Source organism: Bombina bombina, chromosome 1 (assembly GCF_027579735.1).
Source record: "Bombina bombina isolate aBomBom1 chromosome 1, aBomBom1.pri, whole genome shotgun sequence".
Taxonomy (NCBI): domain Eukaryota; kingdom Metazoa; phylum Chordata; class Amphibia; order Anura; family Bombinatoridae; genus Bombina; species Bombina bombina.
The window spans coordinates 802,473,817-802,489,408 of record NC_069499.1 but is presented as its reverse complement, the minus strand read 5'-3'; the positions used below and the strand labels follow the sequence as shown (position 1 = coordinate 802,489,408).

Here is a 15,592-nt window from a genome sequence, read left to right as displayed (position 1 = left end):
ACTTGTGGGAACCAATACCAAAGCTTTAGGACACGGATGAAGGGAGGGAGCAAATCAGGTCACCTAAATGGAAGGCACCACGGCTTGCAAAACCTTTCTCCCAAAAATAGCCTCAGAAGAAGCAAAAGTATCAAACTTGTAAAATTTGGTAAAAGTGTGCAGTGAAGACCAAGTCGCTGCCCTACATATCTGATCCACAGAAGCCTCGTTCTTGAAGGCCCATGTGGAAGCCACAGCCCTAGTGGAATGAGCCGTGATTCTTTCGGGAGGCTGCCGTCCGGCAGTCTCGTAAGCCAATCTGATGATGCTTTTAATCCAAAAAGAGAGAGAGGTAGAAGTTGCTTTTTGACCTCTCCTTTTACCTGAATAAACAACAAACAGGGAAGATGTTTGTCTAAAATCCTTTGTAGCATCTAAATAGAATTTTAGAGCGCGAACAACATCCAAATTGTGCAACAAGCGTTCCTTCTTTGAAACTGGTTTCGGACACAGAGAAGGTACGATAATCTCCTGGTTAATGTTTTTGTTAGAAACAACTTTTGGAAGAAAACCAGGTTTAGTACGTAAAACCACCTTATCTGCATGGAACACCAGATAAGGAGGAGAACACTGCAGAGCAGATAATTCTGAAACTCTTCTAGCAGAAGAAATTGCAACTAAAAACAAAACTTTCCAAGATAATAACTTAATATCAACGGAATGTAAGGGTTCAAACGGAACCCCCTGAAGAACTGAAAGAACTAGATTGAGACTCCAAGGAGGAGTCAAAGGTTTGTAAACAGGCTTGATTCTAACCAGAGCCTGAACAAAGGCTTGAACATCTGGCACAGCTGCCAGTTTTTTGTGAAGTAACACCGACAAGGCAGAAATCTGTCCCTTCAGGGAACTTGCCGATAATCCTTTTTCCAATCCTTCTTGAAGGAAGGATAGAATCCTAGGAATCTTAACCTTGTCCCAAGGGAATCCTTTAGATTCACACCAACAGATATATTTTTTCCAAATTTTGTGGTAAATCTTTCTAGTTACAGGCTTTCTGGCCTGAACAAGAGTATCGATAACAGAATCTGAGAAACCTCGCTTCGATAAAATCAAGCGTTCAATCTCCAAGCAGTCAGCTGGAGTGAAACCAGATTCGGATGTTCGAACGGACCCTGAACAAGAAGGTCTCGTCTCAAAGGTAGCTTCCAAGGTGGAGCCGATGACATATTCACCAGATCTGCATACCAAGTCCTGCGTGGCCACGCAGGAGCTATCAAGATCACCGACGCCCTCTCCTGATTGATCCTGGCTACCAGCCTGGGGATGAGAGGAAACGGCGGGAACACATAAGCTAGTTTGAAGGTCCAAGGTGCTACTAGTGCATCCACTAGAGCCGCCTTGGGATCCCTGGATCTGGACCCGTAGCAAGGAACTTTGAAGTTCTGACGAGAGGCCATCAGATCCATGTCTGGAATGCCCCAAAGTTGAGTGACTTGGGCAAAGATTTCCGGATGGAGTTCCCACTCCCCCGGATGCAATGTCTGACGACTCAGAAAATCCGCTTCCCAATTTTCCACTCCCGGGATGTGGATAGCAGACAGGTGGCAGGAGTGAGACTCCGCCCATAGAATAATCTTGGTCACTTCTTCCATCGCTAGGGAACTCCTTGTTCCCCCCTGATGGTTGATGTACGCAACAGTCGTCATGTTGTCTGATTGAAACCGTATGAACTTGGTCCTCGCTAGCTGAGGCCAAGCCTTGAGAGCATTGAATATCGCTCTCAGTTCCAGAATATTTATCGGTAGAAGAGATTCTTCCCGAGACCAAAGACCCTGAGCTTTCAGGGATCCCCAGACCGCGCCCCAGCCCATCAGACTGGCGTCGGTCGTGACAATGACCCACTCTGGTCTGTGGAATGTCATCCCTCGTGACAGGTTGTCCAGGGACAGCCACCAACGGAGTGAGTCTCTGGTCCTCTGATTTACTTGTATCTTTGGAGACAAGTCTGTATAGTCCCCATTCCACTGACTGAGCATGCACAGTTGTAATGGTCTTAGATGAATGCGCGCAAAAGGAACTATGTCCATTGTCGCTACCATCAACCCGATCACTTCCATGCACTGAGCTACGGAAGGAAGAGGAACGGAATGAAGTATTCGACAAGAGTCCAGAAGCTTTGTCTTTCTGGCCTCTGTTAGAAAAATCCTCATTTCTGAGGAGTCTATAATTGTTCCCAAGAAGGGAACCCTTGTTGACGGGGATAGAGAACTCTTTTCCACGTTCACTTTTCCAGCCGTGCGATCTGAGAAAGGCCAGGACGATGTCCGTGTGAGCCTTTGCTCGAGGGAGGGACGACGCTTGAATCAGAATGTCGTCCAGGTAAGGTACAACTGCAATGCCCCTTGGTCTTAGCACAGCTAGAAGGGACCCTAGTACCTTTGTGAAAATCCTTGGAGCAGTGGCTAATCCGAAAGGAAGCGCCACGAACTGGTAATGTTTGTCCAGGAATGCAAACCTTAGGAACCGATGATGTTCCTTGTGGATAGGAATATGTAGATACGCATCCTTTAAATCCACCGTGGTCATGAATTGACCTTCCTGGATGGAAGGAAGGATAGTTCGAATGGTTTCCATCTTGAAAGATGGGACCTTGAGAAATTTGTTTAAGATCTTGAGATCTAGGATTGGTCTGAACGTTCCCTCTTTTTTGGGAACTATGAACAGATTGGAGTAGAACCCCATCCCTTGTTCTCTCAATGGAACAGGATGAATCACTCCCATTTTTAACAGGTCTTCTACACAATGTAAGAACGCCTGTCTTTTTATGTGGTCTGAAGACAACTGAGACCTGTGGAACCTTCCCCTTGGGGGAAGTCCCTTGAATTCCAGAAGATAACCCTGGGAGACTATTTCTAGCGCCCAAGGATCCAGAACATCTCTTGCCCAAGCCTGAGCGAAGAGAGAGAGTCTGCCCCCCACCAGATCCGGTCCCGGATCGGGGGCCGATATTTCATGCTGTCTTGGTAGCAGTGGCAGGTTTCTTTGCCTGCTTTCCCTTGTTCCAGCCTTGCATTGGTCTCCAAGCTGGCTTGGCCTGAGAAGTATTACCCTCTTGCTTAGAGGACGTAGCACCTTGGGCTGGTCCGTTTTTACGAAAGGGACGAAAATTAGGTCTATTTTTTGCCTTGAAAGGCCGATCCTGAGGAAGGGCATGGCCCTTACCCCCAGTGATATCAGAGATAACCTCTTTCAAGTCAGGACCAAACAGCGTTTTCCCCTTGAAAGGAATGTTTAGTAGCTTGTTCTTGGAAGACGCATCAGCCGACCAAGATTTCAACCAAAGCGCTCTGCGCGCCACAATAGCAAACCCAGAATTCTTAGCCGCTAACTTAGCCAATTGCAAAGAGGCGTCTAGAGTGAAAGAATTAGCCAATTTGAGAGCATTGACTCTGTCCATAATCTCCTCATAAGGAGGAGAGTCACTATCGAGCACCTTAATCAGTTCATCAAACCAGAAATATGCGGCTGTAGTGACAGGGACAATGCATGAAATGGGTTGTAGAAGGTAACCCTACTGAACAAACATCTTTTTAAGCAAACCTTCTAATTTTTTATCCATAGGATCTTTGAAAGCACAACTATCCTCTATGGGAATAGTGGTGCGTTTGTTTAAAGTAGAAACCGCTCCCTCGACCTTGGGGACTGACTGCCATAAGTCCTTTCTGGGGTCGACCATAGGAAACAATTTTTTAAATATGGGGGGAGGGACGAAAGGAATACCGGGCCTTTCCCATTCTTTATTAACAATGTCCGCCACCCGCTTGGGTATAGGAAAAGCTTCTGGGAGCCCCGGCACCTCTAGGAACTTGTCCATTTTACATAGTTTCTCTGGGATGACCAAATTTTCACAATCATCCAGAGTGGATAATACCTCCTTAAGCAAAATGCGGAGATGTTCCAATTTAAATTTAAAAGTAATCACATCAGATTCAGCCTGCTGAGAAATGTTCCCTAAATCAGTAATTTCTCCCTCAGACAAAACCTCCCTGGCTCCCTCAGATTGGGTTAGGGGCCCTTCAGAGATATTAATATCAGCGTCGTCATGCTCTTCAGTAACTAAAACAGAGCATCCACGCTTACGCTGACAAGGGTTCATTTTGGCTAAAATGTTTTTGACAGAATTATCCATTACAGCCGTTAATTGTTGCATAGTAAGGAGTATTGGCGCGCTAGATGTACTAGGGGCCTCCTGAGTGGGCAAGACTCGTGTAGACGAAGGAGGGAATGATGCAGTACCATGCTTACTCCCCTCACTTGAGGAATCATCTTGGGCATCATTGTCATTATCACATAAATCACATTTATTTAAATGAATAGGAATTCTGGCTTCCCCACATTCAGAACACAGTCTATCTGGTAGTTCAGACATGTTAAACAGGCATAAACTTGATAAGAAAGTACAAAAAACGTTTTGAAATAAAACCGTTACTGTCACTTTAAATTTTAAACTGAACACACTGTATTACTGCAATTGCGAAAAAACATGAAGGAATTGTTCAAAATTCACCAAACTTTCACCACAGTGTCTTAAAGCCTTGAAAATATTGCACACCAATTTTGGAAGCTTTAACCCTTAAAATAACGGAACCGGAGCCGTTTTAAGCTTTAACCCCTTTACAGTCCCTGGTATCTGCTTTGCTGAGACCCAACCAAACCCAAGGGGAATACGATACCAAATGATGCCTTCAGAAGTCTTTTATCAGTATCAGAGCTCCTCTCACATGCGACTGCATGCCATGCCTCTCAAAAACAAGTGCGCAACACCGGCGCGAAAATGAGACTCTGCCTATGCTTTGGGAAAGCCCCTAAAGAATAAGGTGTCTAAAACAGTGCCTGCCGATATAATTATATCAAAATACCCAGAATAAATGATTCCTCAAGGCTAAATAAGTGTTAATATCAATCGATTTAGCCCAAAAAATGTCTACAGTCTAAATAAGCCCTTGTGAAGCCCTTATTTACAATTGAAATAAACATGGCTTACCGGATCCCATAGGGAAAATGACAGCTTCCAGCATTACATCGTCTTGTTAGAATGTGTCATACCTCAAGCAGCAAAGGACTGCAAACTGTTCCCCCAACTGAAGTTAATGCTCTCAACAGTCCTGTGTGGAACAGCCATGGATTTTAGTTACGGTTGCTAAAATCATTTTCCTCATACAAACAGAATTCTTCATCTCTTTTCTGTTTCTGAGTAAATAGTACGTACCAGCACTATTTGAAAATAACAAACTCTTGATTGAATAATGAAAAACTACAGTTAAACACTAAAAAACTCTAAGCCATCTCCGTGGAGATGTTGCCTGTACAACGGCAAAGAGAATGACTGGGGTAGGCGGAGCCTAGGAGGGATCATGTGACCAGCTTTGCTGGGCTCTTTGCCATTTCCTGTTGGGGAAGAGAATATCCCACAAGTAAGGATGACGCCGTGGACCGGACACACCTATGTTGGAGAAACAGGGGCACTTTAATTCATCAATATTTTCATTTCACTCCTGTTGTGAAAATAAACTTACTTTTTAATCTTCACAGCAGCTCCAGCTTCCTCCACCTTTTTCAAAGCCTCTTCCTGGGTCTAAAATGAGGTATCTGGCTTCCTCCAATCACAGCAGTGAATCAGACACTGAATCCCCCGGGGGGGAATCTGTGATTGGAGGATGACCTATCAATCATTTCTGACATCAGAAATGGCTTGTGAGACCGGAGGAAGCAGCAGCTGCTGTGAAGTTTAAAAGGTAAGTTTTTTTGTCACAACAGGAGTGAAATGTAAATTTTGATGAATTAAAGTGCCCCTGATTTTAATCAAAGTTTTAAAAACCGGGCACTTAAACATCAAAATTTACATTCACTTTAAACAGCTTTATGTATTTCTTACAGTGTAATTCTAGTGAAGTACCATTCCCCAGAATACTGAAGTGTAAAGTATACATACATGACATTATATCGGTATGGCAGGATTTTCTCATCAATTCCATTGTCAGAAAATAAAAACTGCTACATACCTCTATGCAGATTCATCTGCCCGCTGTCCCCTGATCTGAAGTTTACCTCTCCTCAGATGGCCGAGAAACAGCAATATGATCTTAACTACTCCGGCTAAAATCATAACAAAAACTCTGGTAGATTCTTCTTCAAACTCTGCCAGAGAGATAATAACACACTCCGGTGCTATTTTAAAATAACAAACTTTTGATTGAAGATATAAAACTAAGTATAATCACCATAGTCCTCTCACACATCCTATCTAGTCGTTGGGTGCAAGAGAATGACTGGGAGTGACGTAGAGGGGAGGAGCTATATGCAGCTCTGCTGGGTGAATCCTCTTGCACTTCCTGTTGGGGAGGAGTAATATCCCAGAAGTAATGATGACCCGTGGACTGATCACACTTAACAGAAGAAATAAAACTGAGGTTCCATTATCTTATGTACAAACATATATCCCGTTATCAACATCCATGTTTATAATGTTAACTCTAGCAATCTCGTATGCCTATTATCAGTTGTTAATGTCTACCTTTTCATAAGGGGGTTGTGTCTGTGGGACACGGATGTAACTTACATGACTATTATACACGTTTCCCTCCGAAGGCATATACAATTTATTTCAAGACTCGCTATTTCTTTGGTTTAAAATTATGTTTGTTATAAGGATGTATTTTCCAGAATTACGCCATTATTGTTACCGGATGAATATGTTGTGAAACTTTCTTATAACCTCAATAAAAAAAATTATTTAAAAAAAAAAAAAAAAAAAGTTTCATAAGGCCATATGTTGCAGTAAGGGATAAATAAGTAATTAAGTTGTGGTTGAAAGATGAGTTAAAACAGCAAACACAGCAAGTTACAACAGATGTATATACAAAGTAAATGTGGAATGGTATTTGGGACAAGTTATAACTTATCGTTCTCATTTCTTTAACTACTGCAGAGATATTTTACTAATTCTAAGCTGGATTATTGTCATGGTATAAATAATACTATAGCAGAAATCTCTCATGCAGTGCTTACCACCCTCCTTACGACTTACTGCTAATGCGGTCTTGTCCTTTTCATAGTTGGCTAACTGTCTGGTGAGCTCCGATACATCTTCCCGAGCCTTCTGCAGAGGTTCAACAAGACGACGGTTTTGTTGCTGCAAATCAGCCATCTCCTTTTCCAGACGGTCTTCCTTCTTCTTCATTTCCTCTACTTGTTCCTATGGAGAGGTGTTTAAAGAGATGTTATAAGAGCTGACTACCACAGCTGTGGTGAAACGAACAATTCACATCTCTCCAGAGAAGAAAATAATGTGAAGTAATGTCACTAATAAAAACTGATTAATCTGCATTATTTTAGAAAACAGTGTCATATGAAATGTCATGTAATCTATAGTGCTCATCTAAAGTGACAATATTTTGTAGTAGCCATCCTACCACCAACTTGTCCATTAGCTACTTAGGATAGGTGCAGCTTACAACGGAAGAGTGTGACCAATGCCACATATTTGCAGTGTGTTGATTCTTATTACTGCTTACCTTGAGAGAGTTAATGAGGGCCAAATTATTGAGTGTAATATCATTGTAATAGTTCTTGATGTCACTGAATGCCTTTTCATGGTTTTTCATTAATGCATTGATTTGTCCATTTTTTCTCTCTTCGACTTCATGGATTTCTGTCTTCCTGCGCAGCTCCAGCTCATCTCGCAACACATTCATCTTCTTGTCATACTTGGCCTCAATTTCTAATTACAGTAGAAAAGAAAGACGATACTAGCAACAATAACTTTAATGATTCTAAAAGATCTTGGTATGTTATTGTCTTGGGATGAGCCTATTTTAATGTGCTTCTAAACACAGAAGTGCAGGCATAATTGATGGTCTGGGTACTTTTAAGGGATACAAAACTTATGATTCCACACACAAATGATTAATACTAAACAGTTAAATCATTAAAACTTGGTTTCCTACAGTGGAATTGTTTTAATAATTGCCTGCTAATTTTTAAGTTAAAGGACCAGCAAATACAGTAGATTTGCATAAACAACAAATGCATGATACAAATACAATGCAATAGTACATAGGGGCCCATTTATCAAGCTCCGGATGGAGCTTGAGGGCCCGTGTTTCTAGCGTGTTTTTCTAAAGACCGCTGCTCCATAACCTGTCTGGACAGACATTGCTGCAATTGAACCCGATCGAGTACGATCGGGTTGATTGACACCTCCCTGCTGGCGGCCGATTGTCGGCGAATCTGCAGGGGGCGGCGTTGCACTAGCAGCTCACAAGAGCTGCAGGTGCAATGCTGAATACAGAGAGCGTATTGCTCTCCCCATTCAGCGAGGTCTGTCGGACCTAATCCGCACTGTCGGATCAGGTCCGACAGACCTTTGTTAAATAGGGGCCTTAGACTGAACTTCAACTGAGTAGTAGATTTTTTTCTGACAAATTTCAAAGTTATGTCTATTTCCACTCCTCCTGTATCATGTGACAGCCATCAGCCAATCACAAATGCATATACCTTTATTCTGTGAATAGGAGCTGGTGACTCAAAAAGTGTAAATACAAAAAGATTGTGTACATCTGAATCATGAAAGTTTAATTTTGACTTGTGTCCCTTTTAATTATTCTTTGTTCTTTGCTCTGAGCTTTTATCCTTGAAAATGATACCTAATGCACCATACGTTTTGATAAGTTTATATTACATTTTAGTAGAATAAACAGTTATAAGAAATAATCCATTGTTCTAACACAAATGATGACTAACATATTTTTGTTTATTACAACGTGAGGGGAGGAAGCTAAGTCACTACCTGCTGAAACTGGGTATAACAGTTACAGGTTTCTAACTTTGTGTTGTGAGAGAAGTTTGATAGGAGAAATCTTGCGTGGAGTCTTTGAGAGTCTTTATGGAACATCTTGTACAGACAGTCTCAGTGGGAATTATCCAATGATGATGCCCCTTCTGTGTGTAATAGCTGGTTTAGCTGTGACCTACCTGCCTACCATTGTATGCTACTAACTGAAGAGAAGTATTGCTGTATGTTCAATCATTGCTTTGTTTAGTATACATTTACAATAAACAGTGAATTCCTCATGACAAGAGTTTACATGTGCTAAGAAACATTTTCAAAGTCTCAACTTTGCAACAAAATCCTGAGCTATTTTACATAAAATACTTTATTAAAGGGATAGTAAAGTCCAAATTAAACTTTCATTATTCAGATAGGGTATGTAATTTAAAACAACTTTCTAATTTACTTTTATCATCAAATTTGCTTTGTTCTTTTGGTATTTTTAGTTGAAAGCTAAACCTAGGTAGGCTCATATGCTAATTTCTAAGCCCTTGAAGGTTGCCTCTTAGCTGAATGAATTTGACAGTTTTTCACAGCTAGAGGGCGTTAGCTCATGTGTTTTCATATACATAACATTGTACCCAATGAAAACATTGGGTAAGCTAAGTGGGCAGTCTGTAGAGGCTTAGATACAAGGTAATCAAAGAGGTAAAAAACTCAAATTATGCTTACCTGATAATTTTCTTTTCTTAAGATGGAAAGAGTCCACAGCTGCATTCATTACTTTTGGGAATTCAGAACCTGGCCACCAGGAATAACCCTCCCACTTCCCTCATCCCCCAGTCATTCTGCCGAGGAACAAGGAGCAGTAGAAGAAATATCAGGGTGAAAAAAAGGTGCCAGAAGAATAAAAATAACAGACGCCCCACAGAAAAACATGAGCAGGGAGCTGTGGATTCTTTCTATCTGAAGAAAAGAAGATGATCAGGTACGCATAATTTAAGTTTTTCTTCATAAATGGAAAGAGTCCACAGCTGCATTCATTACTTTTGGGAAAACAATACCCAAGCTATAGAGGACATGCTAAAATGGGAGGGTACAAAAGGTGGCCCATTCTGAGGGCACCAGGCCTAAAATCCCTACCCACAAAAACCCTGCTTTGTCCAAAGCTGAGGAAACTTTGAAAAAAGGAAAAGGCCCCAAGGACACTCACCCGCAGATAGTCCATAAGCCTTGCTAGAGACCACAGAGAAGACTTGACTGAGCCAACACGCCTCCAGGAGACACTGTCACCCAGCAGTCGGTCCCCAACAACACACCCCTTACCAGAGAAAGGGATCAACTACTGTAAACTCCCAAAAGGGAGAAGACATGAAAGAAAAAAACAAGGATTCCCGAAGGGACCCCAAATAGGGAGCAACAAGTTCCAAACAAAAATAAGGAACCCCTAGAACCGAGCCAAGCTCACAGAGACCCTAACCGATCTTGAGAAACAAGGAAGGCAAAGCCCAGACCCGAGATTGTACAGAAACCACAAGGTTAAGACCGAAAATCTGAAACAGAGAAGAAAACTTCTTCAAAATACAGAGTAACTGCACCCTAAAGACAACCGAAGACGGAGTCCTCAAGTCGCAAGAAATATTCAGAATCAAAACACGTGCAGCAACCCTGAGATGCGAACAGCTGAGTCAAAACCACACGCCACAGTCATACCAGGATGACTCTGAAAATGGAATACTTGCAAACAGTAAAAGCAAAAGTAAAAAAAGCAAAAGCAAACAGTAACAGCAAAAGTAAAGAGCAGCTGAATATAGGTATCAAACACTAAACCGTTAGACTGCTAAACATCCACTAAGCAGTGGGCACATCACAGGCTATCCAAAAGCCGCCAGTCCTTCTCACAAATCTTGAACATAGAGAAAGTGCAGAACCTCAAGGAGGCTCACCGAACCTTAAATGACCCGAGGATGAACAATAGATCCCAGATCTTGCTCCAACCCCGGACCAGCCCAAGCAACAGGCAGGTCTGAAAAACAGGGGAACAGAAAATACCCCAATCACCAGCCCCCAGGGAAGGACGGAATGGGCCACCCCAACAGAGCTCGGGTGCAACCCAAAAAGCTCCTTCAAACAGGTACTCCCAAGGAAAACCCCATAGGAGATGTACATAGAAAAAAAGCAGTAGATCCCTATGAAGACCTAGCACACTCTATGCCCAACATGGAGACTTCAAGCTCAACAGATAGAACAGAACAACCCCAGAAGAGCAAACTGCTGTACTTTACAGGATAAAAACACCTGTTCCAACCTCCTGCACACAGGACAGGACAACGACCCTCCAAAGAGAGAAAAACCCCCTCCATAGGAGGACAAACTAACCCCCAAAAGGGAAGAGCATATATAAGAACAGCGCACATGCTCACAAGACATGAGACCTAGTCTGATGAAAACCAAAAGCCGAATGAAAATCATCCAGACGTCCTGATGAAAACAGAAAGAACTCCCCCTGAAGGGGAGCATACATCTTTCAAAGGACAAGGCAAGCCATAAGGAGCGTATCCAAAAGCACACAGAAAACCTAGCCAAGCTGCTAACAGGCTCAAAGTCACAAGTCAGTCCTTAGGCGCTAGCCTATGTCCCCTGGAAAAACTGGATCGCTCCGAACCAGCCACAGGATCTAAGGCTCCGGACATCCAGAAAGATCCCAAACAAAAACTATAGGCCCAGGCCCCAGAATTGTTTAAAACAACCCCCCCCCCCCCCCCAGGGAACACAAATACCCTGTCTGAAAGAATAAGACCTCACAGGGGAATAACCAGTCTAACCCGGAAAACGGGAACTCACTCATAAATCCCAACACAAACGGAAGAGAACACCCCTTGCAGGAGTCCGACACTCCATAAAGGAGCTAGTGCACGACAGAAGCGCGCCAAGACTCTAAAAACCAAGGGAGAATATCGAGGACAAAGACACCCGAAGAGCAAGTAGAACAAAGGTTAGTCTCCATATCTTCCTCAGAGTACGTAACCAGAGGACCACACCCAAGGAAAAAGAATGCAGAGCATCCCAAACCCCGGAAGAAAAAACTAAATTTATGCTTACCTGATAAAGTTCTTTCTTTCTTGACACGGCGAGTCCACAGATCATCTTCAATTACTGTTGGGAATATCACTCCTGGCCAGCAGGAGGAGGCAAAGAGCACCACAGCAAAGCTGTTAAGTATTACTTCCCTTCCCACAACCCCGTCATTCGACCAAAGGAAAAGGAGAGAAAGGAAATAACACAAGGTTCAGAGGTCTATATAACAAAAACCCTGTCTAAAAACAGGGAGGGCCGTGGACTCACCGTGTCAAGAAAGAAAGAAATTTATCAGGTAAACATAAATTTTGTTTTCTTTCTAATGACACGGTGAGTCCATGGATCATCATCAATTACTGCTGGGAATCAATACCCAAGCTAGAGGACACAGATGATACGGGAGGGACAAGACAGGTAACCTAAACAGAAGGCACCACTGCTTGAAAAACCTTTCTCTCAAAGGAAGCCCTAGCCGAGACAAAAGTATTGAATTTATAAAATTTCGAAAAAACAGTTCTACAAAGGCCTCTCTCTTGAAGGCCCAAAAAGAAGACACCCCCCTAGTGGAGGGGGCTGAAAATCTCTCACGAGACTGCTGTCCAGCAGGCTCATAAACCCTACGATTAACACTTTTCAACCAGAGAAAAGAAAAGTTGTAGTAGCTTTCCGGAGTTTATGTTTATCCAGAAAAACAACAAACAATGCAGAAGATTGACAAAAGTCCTGAGATTGTAGACAAAATTTTAGGACCCGCATAACATCTAAGATGTGCAACAGACGTTCTTCATGAGAACAAGTATTAGGACAGAGAGAAGGAACAACAATTTCCTGAGAAAACTTCTGTCCGAAAAAAACCCTAGGAATAAAACCAAACTTGGTATATCTACCTAAAATACAATATAAGGAGAAACACACTGCCAAGCTGAGAGTCCGGACTCTCAGAACAGAAGAAAAATCAGAAATACAAAACTTTCCCAGATAACTTAATATCTCTGAAATGCATAGACTCAAACAGAGTCTGGAGAAAACTTTAAGAACAAGTTAAGGCTCCAAGGAGGAGCAAACTATTAAACACAGGCCTGATTATAACCAGGACCTGATAAAGATTGTACATCCGACCCATCCGGCAGACGTGTGAGCCGCAGATTGGACAGAACCGAAATCTGACCCTTGAGGGTACTAACATATAACCCCTTCTCCAGGCTTACCTGGAGAGAAGATAAGATCATAATACTCATATGCTAAACCACTTGAAACTGATGCAGTATAGCTGTAAAAAGCTGACAGGAAAATATCACCTGAGCATCTCTATGTAAAAAAGGAAGATATTTTACCTCACAATTTCCTCAGCTCAGCAGAGTAAGTTCTGTGTAAAAAGTTATACTCAGCTGCAGCCTAGCTGCAGGTAAAAAAAAAAAAAATGAAGAAATAAACAGCAGCCAATCAGCATCAGCAGTGCTGTCATGAACTCTTTTACTGTGATCTCATGAGATTTGACTTAACTCTCATGAGATTTCATTGTAAACCTCCTTACACTGAATAGGGAAATAACATGAGAGTGCACGAGGCTCAATCTTTCGGCTGTCCCGGGACAGACATACTGATATGCTGCTTAGAAGTCCTTTACAATGGGATGTGGCTACTGAGAAACTTTTGAGGTAAAATATCTTTCTTTTTTACATAGAGATGTTCAGGTGATATTTTCTAGTCCTCTTTTTACAGCTATACTGCATCACTTTCAAGTGTTTAAACATTTGGGTATTATGGCCCTTTAACACAAGTGCCGATTGCATAATTATAGGCAAAAGCAATCAGCTTGACTTCTCACAACACTAGCGTTATAGAAACGATGCTCCGCTCTCGATGACAAACGACGAGGCAGAGTCATCCGGACTGCAGTCCAAGATGGAGCTTCTCCTCCCAAAAAGAAGGAGGCGGGACCATGAAGATGGCATGGAGATGAAGCGCGCAAACATTGTGCTTCATTCTTCCGCACACAGGCTACAGCCTAAAGTATAGTATAATGGTGCAGGGAACCTAAATAAAGGCATTACACTGCTTCCTAAAGAAATGGAATAAAATACCCAACTCAGAAAAATTGCTCATCATAAAGCAATTAATTTACTCAGATATGCAAATCCTTAGAAATGGCGCCCTATGCGCTTTTTTTCTCATGAGCTGACCAAATCCAGATTAACAGTTGACAGTTTTGAAATTAAATTTAAGCCCCAAGAAGGTTAACCCTTTCCTTATTAAGAAGGAGATTAACCCCCAGGCTCCAAGACACATGACTAAAGTGCCTGCATATTGCCATAAGTTTCCCTCAGGATTTGTCCCACTAATAGCAAAGGGTCCTTAACCCCATCAGTGCCAGCCTTCTAGCCCCAGAAGAACAAAAGGCACTTACCTGCATTCTAGTCATCCGGCAGTCAGACGACTCGCAAAGTTTGAGAGGATGCCGCTCCTCACAGAGACCTGTGTAAAAAGAAAGATAGAGTAAGCTTACTCAGGCTTTCTATACTAGGGCAGCAACATGTTAGGAAAACGCAGCAAAGCCCACTTTACAAGTTCCTAACTGCTTTAATGCCACCACAGCCCTGCTGAATAGACTAAGGTGGAGTACAGCTAGACCCAGATTGTGATGGAAGGCCAGAGCAATCTTGCCCAGACTTCAAAATAAAAAAATCTTGATAAAAGAATCTTAATCAGGACACCTCATTACTTCACCTCTTCCTTGTACGAGAGGCAAAGAGAATGACTGGGGGTTGTGGGAAGGGAAGTGATACTTAACAACTTTGCTGTGGTGCAATTTGCCTCCTCCTGCTGGCCAGGAGTGATATTCCCAACAGTAATTGAAGATGATCCGTGGACTCACCGTGTCATTAGAAAGAAACCCCTAAGCGAAGCTCGGAGAAGGAGACAACACAGCCTAACGTCCCTGATAGGGAAACAACAAACCCCCGAAAGTAGGAAAGCCACGCGGCGCTCCCCATAAGGCAGTCAAAACCACTAAGGAAAACGGACAAAGTCCAGAAATCTCGACTCAAAGGAAAAGAACTTTAAAAGGAACAAGACCAAAAAGGACAATTCCAAAGAGCCCCTGAAGGGCAAAACCGACAGGAACCGGCAGCAAGGAGGCCCTAAGACCTCCAAACCTCCAACCCACGTGGGGAAGGAAACACTCTAATTCCCAACGAAATATAGGAAACAACTGAGTGTGTCGCAGTGGAACTACACCGAGTCCCAGTCAACCAGCCTGAAAGGCAAATAAGGACTGAACCATCCACCATGCCTCACTGACCCTCAGGTCCTCTCAGAATGCTTAGCTAAAACTTGTAAAATAAAAACAAGAAAGAACAAATAATAATGTGAAGCATTCGGCGCCCTAACCCGGACCAACCAGGCAGAACAGGTGCCACTTGTCTGAAAAAGGCCACAAAACAGAAAAATCTGAAACCAATTAGGACCAGCCTGAAATCAAGGGTCATCACTGTCAAGGCCGCATATAGTCACCCCCAGAGATGGAGAGATAAACAACAGACAAACATAGGACTAAACATGTCCACACACCAGAACAAATTTCTGTAGAAGTAAACAGTGCAATCAAATCGCGAGTATCGATTCCAGAAAAAAAAATCCCGAAACATATAATAAACCTGAGCTCAAACCAAATAAAAGATCATCCTAAACGGATTAAAATAAAGG

At 42.5% G+C, this 15,592-nt stretch overlaps 1 protein-coding gene across 1 annotated transcript in view; it reads right to left on the bottom strand.

The window, feature by feature from the left end:
* GAS8 (growth arrest specific 8) overlaps positions 1-15,592 on the bottom strand; it is a 317,780-nt gene that overhangs the window by 108,299 nt on the left and 193,889 nt on the right. Inside the window, exons 6-7 of the mRNA XM_053699372.1 lie at positions 7,554-7,759; positions 7,067-7,234 (exon numbers count right to left, since the gene is read on the bottom strand). Of these exons, the coding sequence (XP_053555347.1) occupies positions 7,067-7,234; positions 7,554-7,759 (374 nt within the window). The remainder of the gene's footprint in view (positions 1-7,066; positions 7,235-7,553; positions 7,760-15,592) is intronic.